Source organism: Phocoena sinus, chromosome 16 (assembly GCF_008692025.1).
Source record: "Phocoena sinus isolate mPhoSin1 chromosome 16, mPhoSin1.pri, whole genome shotgun sequence".
Lineage (NCBI taxonomy): Eukaryota > Metazoa > Chordata > Mammalia > Artiodactyla > Phocoenidae > Phocoena > Phocoena sinus.
Genome location: NC_045778.1, coordinates 40,653,107 through 40,670,854, shown reverse-complemented (window position 1 = coordinate 40,670,854; position 17,748 = coordinate 40,653,107). Strand labels below are relative to the sequence as shown.

Here is a 17,748-nt window from a genome sequence, read left to right as displayed (position 1 = left end):
GTATTGAAAGTGATAAATGACAAAGTAAAGGCAACTGTAATCCTCAGAAAAAAAAAAAAAAAGAACCTGGCCTTGGGACTTCCCTGGTGGTCCAGTGGTAAAGAATCCACCTTCTGGGCTTCCTTGGTGGCACAGTGGTTAAGGATCCACCTGCCAATACAGGGGACATGGGTTCGAGCCCTGGTCCAGGAAGATCCCGCATGCCGCGGAGCAAGTAAGCCTGTGTGCCACAACTACTGAGCCTGCGCTCTAGAGCCCGCGAGCCACAACTACTGAAGCCCCCACTCCTAGAGCCTGTGCTCTGCAACCAGAGAAGCCACGACAATGAGAAGCCTGTGCACTGCAACAAAGAGTAGCCCCCGCTTGCTGCAACTAGAGAAAGCCCTTGAGCAGCAGCAAAAAATAAAAAAATTTTTTAAAATTAATTAAAAAAAAAAAAGGAATCTCCCTTCCAATGCAGGGAACATGAGTTCGATCCCTGGTCGGGGAACTAAGATCCCACATGCCGCGGGGCAACTAAGCCCATGCGCCACAACTACTGAGCCCGTGTGCTTCAACTTGAGAAACTGTGTGCCACAAAACTACAGAGCCCACATGATCTGGAGCCCACGCACCACAACTAGAGAGAGAAAACCCACACGTGAAAACTAGAGAGAAGCCCCGCGTGCCACAACGAAAGATCTCGCATACTGCAACAAAGATCCTGCATACCATAGCTAAGACCCACGCAGCCAAAAAAAAAAATAATAAAATTAATTAATTAATTTTTAAAAAAGAACCTGGCCTTTGCAGTTCAGTTGTTAGATTTTATCTTTCTCATCCTTAGGTCTAACTTCTATCAAGAGGTAAAATCAGGGCACAGAAATATAAGAACATGATAGTGAATATTTCTCTATACTAGTTTGAAGGGATTTGAAAGAACAGTCTGACATTTGAACACAGTTCAGGGCTATTCCATGTAAAACATGGTTTGGGTTTTTTTTATTAGTAAACAAAATAAATTTGTATGTATTTATGTATGATTTACTCGCATATACATTACTCCGTAAAATATATACATGCAAATCATTACAGTTTTTTTAACCACAATTAGAGATTATTTTCTTTTTCTTAAATTATATTTAATTGAAGTGTAGTTGATTTACAGTGTTGTGTTAATTACTGCTATACAACAAAGTGATTCAGTTATACATATCTATATGTATATATAGATATATATACACACATTATTTTTTTAAATTCATTTATTTATGGCTGTGTTGGGTCTTCATTGCTGCGCACGGGCTTTCTCTAGTTGTGGCGAATGGGGGCTACTCTTCGTTGCTATGTGTGGGCTTCTCACTGCGGTGGCCTCTCCTGTTGTGGAGCACAGGCTCTAGGGGCGTGGGCTTCTCACTGCGGTGGCCTCTCCTGTTGTGGAGCACAGGCTCTAGGCGCGTGGGCTTCAGTAGCTGTAGCACGTGGGCTCAGTAGTTGGAGCTCATGGGCTCTAGAGCGCAGGCTCAGTAGTTGTGGTGCACGGGCTTAGTTGCTCCGTGGCATGTGGGATCCTCCCGACAAGGGATCGAACCCGTGTCCCCTGCACTGGCAGGTGGATTCCCAGCCACTGTGCCACCAGGGAAGTCCCTACACACACATTCTTATATATTCTTTTCCATTATGGTTTATCATAGGATCCTGAATATAGTTCTCTGTGCTATACAGTAGAACCTTGTTGTTTATCCATTCTATATATAAAAGCTTACACCTGGGGCTTCCCTGGTGGTGCAGTGGTTAAGAATCCACCTGCCAATGCAGGGGACATGGGTTCGAGCCCTGGTCCGGGAAGATCCCATGTGCCGCGGAGCAACTAAGCCCGTGCGCCACAACTACGGAGCCTGCGCTCTAGAGCCCACGAACCACAGCTACTGAGCCCGCATGCTACAACTACTGAAGCCTGCGCGCCTAGAGCCCATGCTGCACAACAAGAGAAGCCACTGCAATGAGAAGCCCGTGCACTGCAACGAAGAGTAGCCCCCGCTCTCTGCAACTAAAGAAAGCCTGCGCACAGCAACGAAGACCCAATGCAGCCAAAAATAAATTAATTAATTAAATAAATTTTTAAAAAAAATGCTTGCATCTGCTAACCCCAACCTCTCACTCCACCCCTTCCCCAACTCCTTCCCCCTTGGCAACCACCAATCTGTTCTCTATGTCCGTGATTCTGTTTCTGTTTCATAGGAGACTATCATTTTCTTATTAACTAGTTTTCTAGTTAAAGTAAGGGCCAAGAGGGACTTCCCTGGTAGTCCAGTGGTTAAGACTCCGTGCTCCCAATGCAGGGGACCCGGGTTTGATTCCTGGTCGGGGAACTAAGATCCCACATACCACGACTAAGCCTGCATGCTGCAACGAGAGAAGTCCACACGCCACAACTAGAAAAGCCCATATGCCACAATGAAGACCCAGCACAGCCAAAATAAATAAAAATTTTTAAAAATTATCTCTTAAAAAAATAAAAATAAAATAAGGGCCAAGAAGTTCAATTTACCCATCTACACTAATCTTCGGAAAACTCACCATGATGAATCTTTTCAAAAGCAATCTCCTAAAAGACCGAATTAGAAAACAGTTAAGTAAAGCACAGTTATTCTAAAATGGGGCTATGGGGAATTCCCTGGTGGTCCAGTGGTTAGGACTCTGTGCTTCCACTGCAGGGGACCCAGGTTCGATCCTTGGTGGGGGAACTAAGACCCCACAAGCCACCTGGTGAGGAAATAAATAAATAAATAAATGGGGCTATGACTTGGGAACTGCTCTTCCCCCAGTCATTTAAACTGGTTCAGTAATTGTATTCAGCTACTAGAGAATTGGATAGTTGTTGTGAATCCTGTATTAACTTTACATTTATTTGAATGCCTACTATGTGCCAGAGACTGCTGTATGCTTCATATGTATCATTTTACTTGTTTGTCATAGAAACTGTGGATGCAAGTCATAATATCACTTTGCATTAAAGAAAACTAAGGCTTATAGAGGAGGAAAAAAAGAGTTTTGCCCAAGATCATCAGGCAGATGAGTGTTGGCACCTGGACTTGAGCTTCAAAGCCTTGCTTTTTTTGTTTGTTTGTTTCTTGCGGTACGCGGGCCTCTTACTGCTGTGGCCTCTCCCGTTGCGGAGCATAGGCTCCAGATGCGCAGGCTCAGCGGCCATGGCTCACGGGCCCAGCCACTCCGCGGCATGTGGGATCTTCCCGGACCGGGGCACGAACCCGTGTCCCCTGCATCGGCAGGCGGACTGTCAACCACTGTGCCACCAGGGAAGCCCCAAAGCCCTGCTTTTTAACAACTGTCACTGAAATCTTCCTCTTTATTGTTTAACTATACCAGGACCAAAGAAGCTACTAACTCTGTTTAGTTAATTCTTGTCAGGAAGAGAAGGACAGCAAGAACTGTGGGGAAAAATCAACAAAAACAAAAATGAAAGTACTGAGGTATACTGGAAAAGACCAGAAGACTTGGAAGGAGACTTGAGTTTGCACTTGGCTCGGTTACTTAGCTCATATATCACTTTCTTAGGAAAGCCTTTCCCTACTCCTTGTTTGTCTCTATTAGGACACTGAACTGATTGCAATGATTCTAAGGTGTACATCTTTTTCATTTTAACATTTCTAAAATCTGGACACGTCTTATAATTGTTGGTGTCTTAAAATTAATTGACAGTGTTTCTCCTTAATTATTGGTACATAAAATAAGGATTTGATTTACCATCGATGGCATCTTAGATTTGATGAGTGCAATATTTGTTTACATGTGTTCCCATGAAAATGTTTACATGAGTCCCACAGTTTTTAAATAACAGGTATATACAGCGATTTTTCTGATTTCTGTTCTAATCCTCTTTTAAGCTCTAGCCCTGTATGTTGAATAAATTTTCCTTTGATTTCACAAGGATCACAGATTCAGTGTATCTACTTTCCAAATCAACATGTCTTCTAGTATATTCCCACATCTCAGTAAATGGTATCTACACCTGTAGAAGCTAAAAAGCTAGAAGTGCCACTGCCAGGGTTTGAATACCAGTTCCACCCTATACTAGTTCTGTGAGTACACAGCGAAGCATGTCACCTTTATTCTTCATTTGTAAAATGGGAAGCATAATAACACCTACCTCTCAGGATTATTAAGATGGTAAAACATCGAGTAAATATTAGCTGCTGCTAGTCTTCAACATATATATTCGTGACCTTTCTCCTTCCTCTGTACATGTAATTCATCGTCAATCCTGTGATAAGTAGGCCTTTCACAATATCCCAGATCCATCCTCTTTTTTATCTGCTGCTTCTCCAGTCCAAGCGCCTGTTATAGCCTGTAATAACTAATCTGGTAGCTTCTCCTCTTTCCCATCTTTGATCCATTCAATACATAGACCAGTCAGAGCCATCTTTTAAATCAGATTATGCTACATCTTAAAACCCCTCCCAATGCACTTGGTATAAAACCCCCAATCCTTAATATGGTGTATAATGTTCTCACTTTTCTGCCTGGCCTCTGCCTACTCTTTCATCCTCATCTTATGCCACTCTGCCTCACGTTACTCATTTCTCCCAAAACTGACTCCCACTCATCCTTTTGATTTCAGCTGAAATGTCACTTTCTCAAAGACATTCCCTTATCTTCATAACTAAATTAGGTTCTTCAGTTCTAATATATAGTCTTTTTTTTTTTTTGCGGTACGCGGGCCTCTCACCGCTGTGGCCTCTCCCGCTGCGGAGCAACAGGCTCCGGACACGCAGGCTCAGCGGCCATGGCCCACGGGCCCAGCCGCTCCGCGGCATGCGGGATCCTCCCACACCGGGGCACGAACCCGCGTCCCCTGCATCGGCAGGCGGACTCAACCACTGCGCCACCAGGGAAGCCCTATATAGTCTTTTATATTGAATTTACACCTTTCATAGTTGGTGGTGATCATTTCCTTCCCAACTGAAGGTAAATTATTTCCCCAAAGTCATAGAGCTAGTTATGGTAGGATTGGAATGCCAGCCTAGGACTGGCCAACTAAAGCTGTGCCATTTCCATGATCCTTCCTTTGCTTCCTTGAGAGCAGAAAAGAGCATATGAATCAATGTGCTAGCCTTTAAAAATATGGCCCAACTGCTCTCCTTTCTTTCCATTTAACCTTCATGTTGTTCCTTAAATATCCATCTCTCTGTGAGCCTTCACTCTCCCAAATTAGATTATAAACTGGTTGAAGTAGGATCTGTTTTTTATATATTATACACCTAGCATTTACATAAGTTACCCTGCATATAATAGATACTCAAAAATAGTTTGTCTTAGAGATGCTAAAGAAAAACAATTTTTTAATCCATTTAATTTTTTCAGGGTTTGGAGCTATCTCATGAAGGAATTTACTACCTCATTCCATATTCTTCTACCCATCAGTGACAATATATTTTACGTGTCCATATTGTGAATAGAACTGCCTAAAATGATTTTTAAATGAGTAGTTTGTGTCTTCATGGATTATTATGCTTGTTTCACTGGAAAAGAATTAACCTTAAGTATTTTTGCTTTGTTTCAGGAATTGAGTGATCTACAGCGTGACCCACCTGCTCACTGTTCGGCTGGACCTGTGGGAGATGACTGTAAGCTTTGCTCTCTTGCTAGGATTTTGCTACCATTAATAATACAGGTTTGAACACTTGTTAATGACTCCAAAACTCCTTTGTTTGTTTCAGTGTTCCACTGGCAAGCAACTATTATGGGGCCTGTAAGTATGATTCGTTTGTGTGAAATTAATCCCCTCAGCCATCCTTCATTCTTGGCATTTCACCTTTTATCAGATGTTTTTGGCTAGGGTTGAACTTTCTTGTACTCTGAATCTCTCAGAAAGCAAAATATGAGTAAAGGATTTATGATGATTTTCTAGAGCCCTGGTGGCAAATACTTGCTAGGAACACATTTACAACACTTTGCCAAATGCTTGATCATTATGCATAATAATGAATCACCCACAATTTGCAACCAGGCTATGTGTTTATCTTTTTTTAAACACAGAAAGTCAGTTGTTCAGAACTAAGTGTAATTACTCTCACATCAACATTTTAGTAAGTTAGAAATAAGTCTAATTAACCCAATAATGGAATTCCTACAAGTAACAAGTATCAATTTGCAATAAGTTTCATCATTGTTCCTGTGTGTGAGAGGAACGGATAAAATATTGCAATGGCTCTATTGTTGCCACATCATGAATTTGCCTCTTTTGTTGCATTGTCCTGAACTCAGAATTACTTGCTATTCTATGACTGGCTTCTCTTCATACTTATTACCTTTGTTAAGATTATTTCTTTCTACACCTGAGAAGCAGTTATGACTTTTCTTTCTGTGGGCAAAAATCTGATTGCATAAGAATGGGCACTGATAGCTCAAATCTACTTTCTGAGTAAAGACTGCGTTAGTAACATGTTTCCGTTAACATCATTCTCTCCTCCCTCCCTTGAAAGATCTTTATCTAGTAAGCCATAGTGTTGTTTTTTGTCTTGTTTTGTTTTGTTTTGTTTTTTGCGGGCCTCTCACTGTTGTGGCCTCTCCCATTGTGGAGCACAGGCTCCGGGAGCGCAGGCTCAGCAGCCATGGCTCACGGGCCCAGCCGCTCCGTGGCATGTGGGATCTTCCCGGACCGGGGCACAAACCCGTGTCCCCTGCATCAGCAGGTGGACTCTCAACCACTGTACCACCAGGGAAGCCCAGCCATAGTGTTTTTAATCATATGGCCTCATGCTTAGCTTCTAAAAAATACAACAGTTATTGAATTTTCAGAGCAGGAGTCCTGAGTAAGTGTCTTAAATTACTAAATTGTTTTATTAAGTTAGTTTTTTAAAGGGTGAAGTGCAACATATTTAACAACTTTTAATAAGAATCTAGTTATTTGATTTTCATTGCTTACCAAGAACCTTCAAAATAATATCAAGTCTTACCCTTACCATTTGAATTATAGCCCATCACAAATATTTCTCAGGTGAATCACATGTAGCAAATGGTTACAATTATGTTACTCATACCCTCTTTATTGTAGTAATGTAAATATGCCGCTCAATAATATAATTTGAACATCTAAGAAGACCATATCTGTTGATTGTAATTAACTTACATTTTCTACATTCCTTATAATTTTTGATGAACTGGAATTAAACTATGTGTATAGTAAGAATGATTATATGGTACAGTCCTCTAATGTATATGTAGAAACTTAAGGAGGAAGTAATGATAGCCTTGCTATTATTACCAAAATGTTAATGTACATGATACTTTTAATTAAATATAAATGAATTAAAATAGAATTTCAGGTATTTTTGCTACTTTTTCCCCCCTTTTCCTTTTTTTTAATCATCCTTTTTTTTTCTTGCTTGTAACATTATAAGTATTTCCTAATTGCTATAAAGAGATATGGCCAAACTTAAATTCCTCTTGTAAAGTTCATTCCTAATTAGATAATTCTATGAAACTGAATTTATCTAGTTTTGTTTGGGGCTTTTTTGCATTTCCCATGTTGTTTTGTAAACTGCTACTAAGTGAAGATTTGAGGTCTAAATTATGTAACAGTGTCACTTAGCCTTTTCTTTTCATAAGTTGGTCCTTTCAGTTCATCTCTATTCTTGCCCCTTAAAGGATCATGAGAACTTAAGTTTTATAATTAAGAAGAAAAACACTAGCTTCAACCCTTTTCTTTTATACTGATTACTGCTACAGAAAATTATTCTTTTCTCACAGCAGTCTTGTGTGTTTACTGATCTTTAACAGTCTATACTCATGAACAGATTTGTTTGGGCAAGTCAAACCACTCCACTGTGTGTGTCCTATTTTTGTTTTGTTTTAAACTATGATGTTGGCATGATTGTTGGGAAGTCCTCCTTCATGCCTGCAAAGAGAAACCTGTTTTTAAGGTAAATGATTTGAACTTATGACAAAATGATAGCATTTTTTTCAAACTGGTATATTTGGAGGGAATCATCTTGGGTTACTAATAATAAATATAGTAATCAAAACACTGATGTGATGATTTTGTAATTTCAGCCTGATAGCGCGTATCAAGGTGGAGTCTTCTTTCTCACTGTACATTTTCCGACAGATTATCCTTTTAAACCACCAAAGGTATTTTTATTTTTATGATTGACGTGACTCCTGTGTCAGGGGTTTTACTCTCTATCCAGAGATATTTTCATGAAAAGACTGTGGGTAGGTTAGCATGTTCAAACTGTTCTGTGAAATCAATGAATCTAAAATGCTTTCTTCCTCAAATATTGTATTATGTCTGTAAACAGAAGGCAGTATCTGTTAGGCTAGAAATTAGCTTCCCTACCTGTCTATCCCTCTGCATTAGATATGTGTAGTTTGGGAAGTTTTTATGGTCAAGAGTTAGACTCTTCCATTCAGGGGATTATCTTTCCTAGGTTGACCCTTCTTTCTCAGTTTTTAAGTATTCAACAAACATTTATTGAGCACCTACCATGTTCTGTTGCATTGGGGAATACAAAAGTAAAAAGACATAGCCCTTTTGTTTAGTGTAGGAAAGATTAAAACACATTCTTATTAAATTTAGCTTAAATCTAAAGAGGAAGCCAACAAATGATGGGGGTGTCAATGAGGGAGAAAATGATTAACAAATTCTGTCACTGAGGAAATATTTACTTTAGATTCTTAAAAACACCTAATTAACATTACATATGAAACAATGTAACAACTCTCGTGGAAGATTAGAATTCTTGGTGGATTTGTTAGGGCAGGTAATAAGCTGGGGCCCCTCAACTTTCCTCTGGAATAAGGTCAGCAGCCTATTTCTAGATCCAGGTATCAATTGATAATCAAATTAAGAAAAGGATTGCTTTGAGGGTTGATGAAAGCCATGGTTAATTACTTCAGGTGCTACTCAACCAGTCATACCACCTATTATAGACTTATTTATCACACTTTCCAAAATACTCCTCAGTTCCTTGGGGTTGGGGAGAGCAGAAAACTGACTTTGCTTTCACATTATCAGTAGCTAAAGCCACTTGCACATAAAGTAGATGCTCATCCAATTTGTGTTGAATACATCTCTCCTCTAAGATCACATAAAATTGAGGACATTTTACCCTAGAGCAAATTGGTTCTGTTTGCTTTCATAGTTCATGGATTGTCACAGTTTTGTTTTGTTTTGTTTTACGTTTAGATTGCTTTCACAACAAAAATTTACCATCCAAACATAAACAGTAATGGAAGTATTTGCCTTGATATCCTGAGGTCACAATGGTCACCAGCTCTGACTGTATCAAAAGGTAATTTCATTTATCAGATTTACAACAGTTGATAACAGTGAGACAGGAAAAATATAGCAGAAATATCTTAGGGACCAAAGTTTAAAAAAACCAATCTATTGTGTTTTCTTCTGCTTTGCTTTTGCTTTGCTTTCATAGCTTTTATATTACTCTTGCTTGGGGGGGTTGATGGACAGATCTAAATGATGAAATGAGAGAAATTTAAAATGTTAGAACTAGGAATTTGGGGATAAGACTGTTGACATTTCACCCCTTTAGTTTGGGCTTTATCTTTAAAAAGAAAGAGACAGGGACAGAGAGAGAGACACAGAAGTAAAAATAAGATTTTAGGACCAGATGTCCCATTCATTAAATGGAATTATTTGTTGACATGATGAGTAAAGCTTTACATCTCCTTTACTTCATCTCAGAGGAAATGTCAGATTGGCAGGTAAAGTAAATGATTTAAAATGAAAGACAGGAATTCCCTGGCAGTCCAGTAATTAGGACTCCACGCTTTCCCTGCCGAGGGCCCAGCTTCAATCCCTTGTCGGGCAACTGAGATCCCCCAAGCTGCATGGTGTGGCCAAAAAAAGGAAAGACATATTTCACACTTTACAGTAATGTAGTATATATAGCATGTTAGTCTAAACTTCAAATAATCAGTAGCATCATTGTAAGGACTGATACATAATCCACGCAGATTCTCAACTTTCACAGTTGCATAGCATTATTCTTTGCTAAATTATGAGATGTGTATATAGGGCATCTGAAGCCGTTTGTTTCATTAGCTAATGTTATTTGCTTTGCCAGCCTCTTAATTTTGTCTTGTTTCTCTAACAGAAAAGAGCCTGAGTTATTGTTTTGAGTTAGAACCATCTACCCCCTGAAAGTAACTTGGTAGTTTTCCCTTTTTATAAAATTTAAGAAAACTGTTTCTCTTGAAGGATTTGGGGGAGGAATCCATGGTCATTAAAAAAATTTTTTAAAATAAATGCTACCTGAATATATAGCTTGTTTTAAAAATTGATAAGGTTTAGAGGAAGCAGTGTCCATAGCCATGATTATTTCAAGTATTAGATAAGTAACAGCCCTTCAGATCGGTTAGTTATTCATGAATGGCAATTTTTCTGATCTAACATATCCCTATAAAATGTTCATGTAGATTCTAGTGTTCTTTTAAAAACCTTTCACATACTATAACTGTTACACACTAGATATAGGAAAGATACTGTGTCATAGGGGTTTTCAAATTAATATTCTGTTTCCTGGAATAGGATCACAAAATGAAATTCATTTAGCATATGCAGCTAAATACTTAGCGCAGACTGCCAGATGTTGAATACTTACCTTCTGCCGTTGGTCGCTTTTTATAAAAAATAGTTTTGTTAGCTTCTAGAAACTGTCCTTTAAGAACATTTTCAAACAGCCTCAGTTTCCTCATATGTCAAATGGGGATTATAATAGTATTACCACATATGGTTACTATGCAACTAGCACATAGTAAGCATTCAAATGAATGTTATATATTGTTATCTTTTTCCTTATCTGAAAACATTTGATTTGTGTGCATAATAGTGAAATCAGGGCACAGGGCTCTTGGCAGCAGGAGTGGGGAGATGAGGAACTTCCTTCTTGCCTATTTTATAAAGTAGCTTATATTTTCTTTATTTGTACATTTTTCACTTTTTAATATTTTAAATGTCTTATTTCGCTTTTTATTATGAGTTTAGTTAGAAAACTTTCTGGAGGTGTGAGCCCAGATAACTTACCCAGTTGGTTTAATATACAGGCTTGAAATTCCATTGGGCAGATGAAAGATTAAAAAGATGAATGAAATATTAGTTTTTGTTAGCCCGTAGCACCCCCTTTCCAAGTCATTAAAAATCAACTCTGGGGCTTCCCTGGTGGCGCAGTGGTTGAGAATCTGCCTGGACATGGGTTCGAGCCCTGGTCTGGGAGGATCCCACATGCCGCGGAGCAACTAGGCCCGTGAGCCACAACTACTGAGCCTGCGCGTCTGGAGCCTGTGCTCCGCAACAAGAGAGGTCGCGATAGTGAGAGGCCCGCGCACCGCGATGAAGAGTGGCCCTGCTTGCCACAACTAGAGAAAGCCCTCGCACAGAAACGAAGACCCAACACAGCAAAAATAAATAATTAATAAACTCCGACCCCCAACATCTTCTTTAAAACAAACAAACAAACAAAAAATCAACTCTGCCTTCCTTATAAATTCACCTTTGGATTTGTAAGAGTAGGAAAAGATAAAGGAACATAGTACAGGAAGGTGAAGATGGAATGTTGTTCCAAAGATACCATGTATCCCCTCAGAAGTGGTGGCATGGAAGCAGACAAATGAGGAACCAGAGTCCTTGTTTCCTTCTTTTTCAGACACTTAGTTGTTTGTTTTTTTAAGTGTAGCTATTTGCATTAGTATTTTGATACAACATGCAAGAAACAACTACTATAATTTATCAATTTTCATTTATATTTAAAAATATACAAGTTATGTAATGATAGCTGTGCCTTTTTTTTTTTTTTTTTTTTTTTTTGCGGTACGAGAGCCCCTCACTGTTGCGGCCTCTACCGCCGCGGAGCACAGGCTCCGGACACGCAGGCCCAGCGGCCATGGCTCACGGGCCCAGCCACTCCGCAGCATGTGGGATCCTCCCAGACCGGGGCACGAACCCGCATCCCCTGCATCGGCAGGCGGACTCCCAAGCACTGCACCACCAGGGAAGCCCATGCCTATTATTTTTAAATGCATTTGCCACAAATAATGTACATGGAATAAAAAAAATTCACTGAAAATAATCTTACAGATATTCCTTCTTTAGCTCTAAGCCCAAGTAAAACAGTGCATGAGCTTCATCTCCCAAAGCGGTTTGAACTGTTAACTGTAATTTGATTGCTTTACCGTGAACTGTTTAGGACACAGATTTTCTGCATTAAAGTAGAATAAAAGTGGACAGTTTTCTTATTAAAGTAAAAAAATATCTCTAAGAAACATCTAAAGTTAGGATGCTATTCTAATATTTTTCCAACTATGTACCATCCGGGGTATATGTGTGTTACCTAAAAAATATTTTTGTAGAGAACTCTTGAGTTTAAAAGTTAATAGCTACTTTGGAGGTTCACATTTTTAAAATAAATAGAAATTCAAATAGAATTTAAAATTGCAAAAGTGATAATAATTTTGTATTATATACACTGTATGGTAATTTTGTAATTTAAAAAATTAAAGATATTTGCTGGCAACCAAAATTAATCTCAAGTGTAATTTAATGTGTTCATTTTGTTTTTTCTTTGTAAGTTTATTGTCTGTTCAGTAAAATTATTTTCACATGTGTAATTCATATAAAGTAGAAAGATCATTACTTAATATGATGTTCTCTTTTAAATCTAGTTTTATTGTCCATATGTTCTCTGCTTTGTGACCCTAATCCAGATGACCCCTTAGTACCAGATATTGCACAAATCTATAAATCAGACAAAGAAAAGTAAGTGTTTGCTTATATTAGTTTCTATTTGGGTGCATTTCTGTGTAGTCTGCCAAAACATAAGTACTATCAATGTATTGAAGTACATTTAGTTATGCTTATTGTGTTTATGTTAAGTTGGTTTATCTATCCAGTGGAGTAAACATTTCTTTTTAAATTCTATTAACTCCTTTTACAAAAAAATCTCATCCCTTCCCACTTGTTGTTTCATCCTTTACTATTTAATAGTACTTGTTCTGCATTTACATAGTATGCATGTTTTTTGATAGTAACTATCAAACTATTTATAATTCTAAGTAGTAAATTTACAATTTAAAAAGTTGATAATTGGAAATTACTGAATATCGTATTCCTTACCTTCTCCCAGGAAAAGTTATCCTTAACTACCCCTAAACTGACCTAATTTTCAAGGTGCTACATCTTGCTGGCACCATTGATTCATTTGCATTTTACAGATAATGACCATTCAGGGTTGTCATTTACAAATTTGTATTAGAAATTGATTTCCTTATTTCGTTGTGTATAACTTAGGTACGTTTTCATATAGGTTGTAAAGAGATCCATTAGTTTAAAAAATCGCTCATGTTTTCTGTTTTATTTATGCATGAACCTAAGTCACATTGACCCAATAATTGGTGTATGTATGATTATTGCAGTTAAGCATAAAAAAGGTATACAGTTTTACATAGACAGATCTTCTAAAAGATTTAATTTGTATGTTTTTACTATATCCCTTTTGTATGTCTACAGATACAACAGACACGCAAGAGAATGGACTCAGAAATATGCAATGTAAAATCAAAAAAATTTTCATATATACCAGAGTACTGTAAAATCTAGGTTTTTTTCAACATTAGCAGTAAATCAAGCACCGTTTACTGTTTCATTGTACCATGAAATCCTTTGATTTTTACCCATTTTAAATGTATTTCTGAAGCAAGACAAAACAAACTTCCAAAAATATTCTTGAGACTGTGATGAGAGCATTTATCATTTTGTATGCATTGAGAAAGACATTTATTATGGTTTTTAAGATACTTGGACATCTGCATCTTCAGCTTACAAGATCTACAATGCATCTGAAAAGCAACCAAATTATTTTTTGCTGAAACTAGATGTTTTTACATGAAAAATACTGTATGTGTTGTCTAAGATGTCGTCAGTTATAGAAATCTGTATTCAGATTTCATTCTTTGTTAGCTCACTTTATAATTTGTATTTTTTTACTGTATAGACTAAATATATTCTATTTACATGTATGTCAACTCGTTACTTTTTTCCTGTGAACAGTATTGAAAAAACCCAACAGCTGATAATGAAATGAATTAACTGTCTGTCTCCCTTGTCTTAGGGTATTCTGTAGATTGATTGCAGATTCCTTAAACCGGAAATGATCTTTACACTGTAATTCTCAGTATACTGATTATGGAGAAACACTTGTTTTGATTTTGTTATACTTGACTTAACTTTATTACAATGTGAATTAATTGCACTGCTAAGTAGGAAGACGTGTAACTTTTATTTGTTGCTATTCACATCAGAATTTTTTTCTGTATAGGCAATATTATATTGACACCTTTTACAGATCTTAATGTAGCTTTTTCCATTTAAATAAAATGCTTTTTCTACTATTTGTCTTGATTACTTAAAAAGATAAAAAATTACTTTATAAGTAAGGATCAATACTCTATATAAAATTTTGCATGGAAATTAATTCCAAATTGTAAGAATGAAGTCTGTTGTATTTGGCACTAATCACCATTAATTATATAAATTTTATTGCTTTAGGTTTGTATAGATATCTGTTTACTAAATTGTCAATCTAGAGGATGATATACACTGGTCCCTTGTTATTGAAAAGAATTTAGGATATGTTGGCATTTGTCTTGGATCACATCTAAAATGAATTATTTTCTAAGGTACTGAGATGAATGTAAGACAGTGTCACCTACATTGAAGAAAAGTCTTTATAGACCTGAAGAATAATTAGGTTAATTCATTAAAATGCCCCTCTAGATATAACTGACGTTGTATTTCTTAACATTTTAAAATCTAGAATTTCTAAAATAGAATTTTAATGCCATCACAGTTTGAAAGAGGACATCCATTTTTTACCATAGAAGTTATGCAGAAAATTCTAAAATGACACTTTCCCTCTGTTTTATAAATTGTCAGTTAAAATGATTTAAATGAGCAGGTTATCTTTGCAGATTTTAAAGAAAGCTAGAAAGTTCTAATGTTTTAACTTGGAAAAAAATGTCTCTAATTATTAGCATGCTTACCAAACTTGAGTGTCATTTTTAAGAAGAGTTGTAGCTCTTCTGATTATTTCAGTAGCTGTATAAGTGTACAAAAATCTGTGATGGGTGTAGTCATTAGCAAAGAATGTAAATCACTTAAGTATTTTACCATGGTTCATTATTATAAAGCACAAAATAACCCATTGTTAAAAAATGTGTTTTTATAAATGAATGTAAAATAATTAAATGAATTGTGAAATGGATGTTTAAGAAAATATAGGTTTAAAAAGTAACTATATTAAGTGATGTCTTGAAACAGCCATATCATGAAGAATACTACTATGTTATTATAAGCTACATTGGCCCAGAATTTGAACACTCAACGTCATTAGATTTAAGTATTTAGTATATTTTGATAATAAAGGGTTTTGTTTCTTGAATATCTTTCACTTTTTAAAAAACTTTTGTGTGGCATTTATTTTTGGAAATGTCTTTTTTTTTTCTGTATTAAAGTTTTGAAACTTGCCTAACACTCTAACTCTGTTTGCCTTTGCTTACATCTGAATTGTACAACCAGTCTCTTGAGGAGTGAGCACAAGTTCTCATAATTAATTTAAAAATCTTAGAAGTTCAGCAATGGCATAATGATCAGCCAGATCAGTATCTTGGGTTTGTTGTTTTGTTTAATTCTAACAAAGGGTACATCAGTTACCTAACTGTAAATCCGAAGCCAAGGACCTTCCTCCATAAATCAACCATTAATTTAAGGACCTCCTGGGAGTGAGGAAAATGGAAAGTCTTTTGGAGTTTTACGATCCTACCTCTTGAAGTCTTGGATTCTGAACACTCGTAACTGCCACATACAATAAATCCATGATACAGGCTGTAAGGGGTAGCCTCACGCTCATCCCCCCAACTATCTCTAATTCCTGAACAAGCTTTACACATGCATATGTAAATCATATACAATTATTCATTTTTGCTTTACGTTATACCCCCACCCCTCCATGAACTCTGTTAGGGAAAATTTTAAATTTACTTTGTCAGTTAAGCAATTTCAAAGGATCAAAAGGTATTAGGTGAGAAACACAAACACAAAGCACCAGGGCAACCCTAAGAGTTAATATTCAGAGTAACTTTTGGGGCTTCCCTGGTGGTGCAGTGGTTAAGAATCCGCCTGCCAATGCAGGGGACACGGGTTCAAGCCCTGGTCCAGGAAGATCCCGCATGCCGTGGAGCAACTAAGCCCGTGCACCACAACTACTGAGCCTGCGCTCTAGAGCCCGCAAGCCACAACTACTGAGCCCACGTGCTACAACTACTGAAGCCCGCGCACCTAGAGCCCGTGCTTCGCAACAAGAGAAACCACCGCAATGAGAAGCCCGCGCACTGCAATGAAGAGTAGCCCCTGCTCGCTGCAACTAGGGAAAGTCCGTGCGCAGCAACGAAGACCCAATGCAGCCCAAAATAAAAAGAGTAACTTTTTTTAAAACTTAATGAAAACAATACCACATGTAGTTTTTCATTTCTCATTATTTTATCACAATGATATGTTTATCTTCTTTGTACATGATTCCAGTCATTGATGTTTCACAGAATCCTGCTCTCTCAGTTCTGTATTTTTAAGGTGGAAAGATTGGGGAAATGAATTTTCCTCTCCGATTAAGAGAGATTCTTGGTGAAGCTATTTATATCCTGTCCCTTTGTTGGTAGTCATTTTGAACTGGATTCAGAGTCCAGTCCTATGTTTTAAAATTTGAGTTCTGTAGTAGAATCATTGGTCCTGTTACTCATTTTTATTAGGACTAGCCGTGGAAAATGTGATTAATACTCTAGCCATGGCCATATAGCTTCAGTGTATTCAAATTGTTGACTTTGGTCTGTTAAGATACAGCACTTATCTTTTTAGTTGACTTTGGTCTGTTAAGATACAGCACTTATCTTTTTAGTTTGTTTAAATCTTTTGTGGTTATTAACATAATAAAATAACAAACATGAATTTTAAAAGTTTACTTCTAGCACTCTATCAATGTAAACTATGCCAAAAATTTTCTTTAAAGCAGACGTTTAATTGCAGTTTAATAGCCCTAAAATGTAATGCATATTATTTGTGAAAGTTCTAATTTTTTACAGTGCTTCTCTTTGCCTGTTCTGACAGTTGTGTTTTACAAACAGGGCAGCAGGTAGAGATTCATCTAATTTCACTTGTAAAAATTCATCTGTATAGATAACTAGTCATTTCTAAAAAAAATTTTTTTTTTTTGTACTGACATCTGCAAACTCCTAAACTGTATATTGATACACTTTGACCAGGAGTTTTTTCAGTAGTAGTGATAACTGAAAATATGTAGACAGCTGACGTTTTGGGTAATAGAAATAATTTGTAACACGATAGTGTTTTATCACTTATTTGTATCATGTTACATTTAAATTTCTGCTCTCATTATCCTGTTATATATGTAAGAATGTGGTTTTAAATTGTAAATGAACTGAACTAATAGGAAGAGGGAATATTCACCTAAAAGTTCTAGCACTTGGAGGCATTTTTATAAGATACATTTTAAAAAAAAACTTAGCGCTCTCTTAGGTTCTACTGTTGTAGAGGGAGGAATGTGCCTTTCTTACCCCAGGAGGAAGTTGTTTTTATTATGATGGCACATGTTCTGAGCTATGCTTCCTCATATCATTTGCTTGCTTTTGTTAAAATCTTTTTAGTGCAAAAGATCACTGTGA

The 17,748-nt window shown here is 37.1% G+C and overlaps 1 protein-coding gene across 1 annotated transcript in view; it reads left to right on the top strand.

The window, feature by feature from the left end:
* Positions 1 to 15,455, top strand: part of UBE2D1 (ubiquitin conjugating enzyme E2 D1) — a 35,410-nt gene extending 19,955 nt beyond the window's left edge. The window contains exons 2-7 of the mRNA XM_032608961.1: positions 5,564 to 5,627; positions 5,721 to 5,752; positions 8,056 to 8,133; positions 9,191 to 9,296; positions 12,682 to 12,775; positions 13,526 to 15,455. Coding sequence (XP_032464852.1) covers positions 5,564 to 5,627; positions 5,721 to 5,752; positions 8,056 to 8,133; positions 9,191 to 9,296; positions 12,682 to 12,775; positions 13,526 to 13,571 — 420 coding nt within the window. The 3' untranslated portion in view covers positions 13,572 to 15,455. The remainder of the gene's footprint in view (positions 1 to 5,563; positions 5,628 to 5,720; positions 5,753 to 8,055; positions 8,134 to 9,190; positions 9,297 to 12,681; positions 12,776 to 13,525) is intronic.
* The last annotated feature ends 2,293 nt before the right edge of the window (positions 15,456 to 17,748 follow it).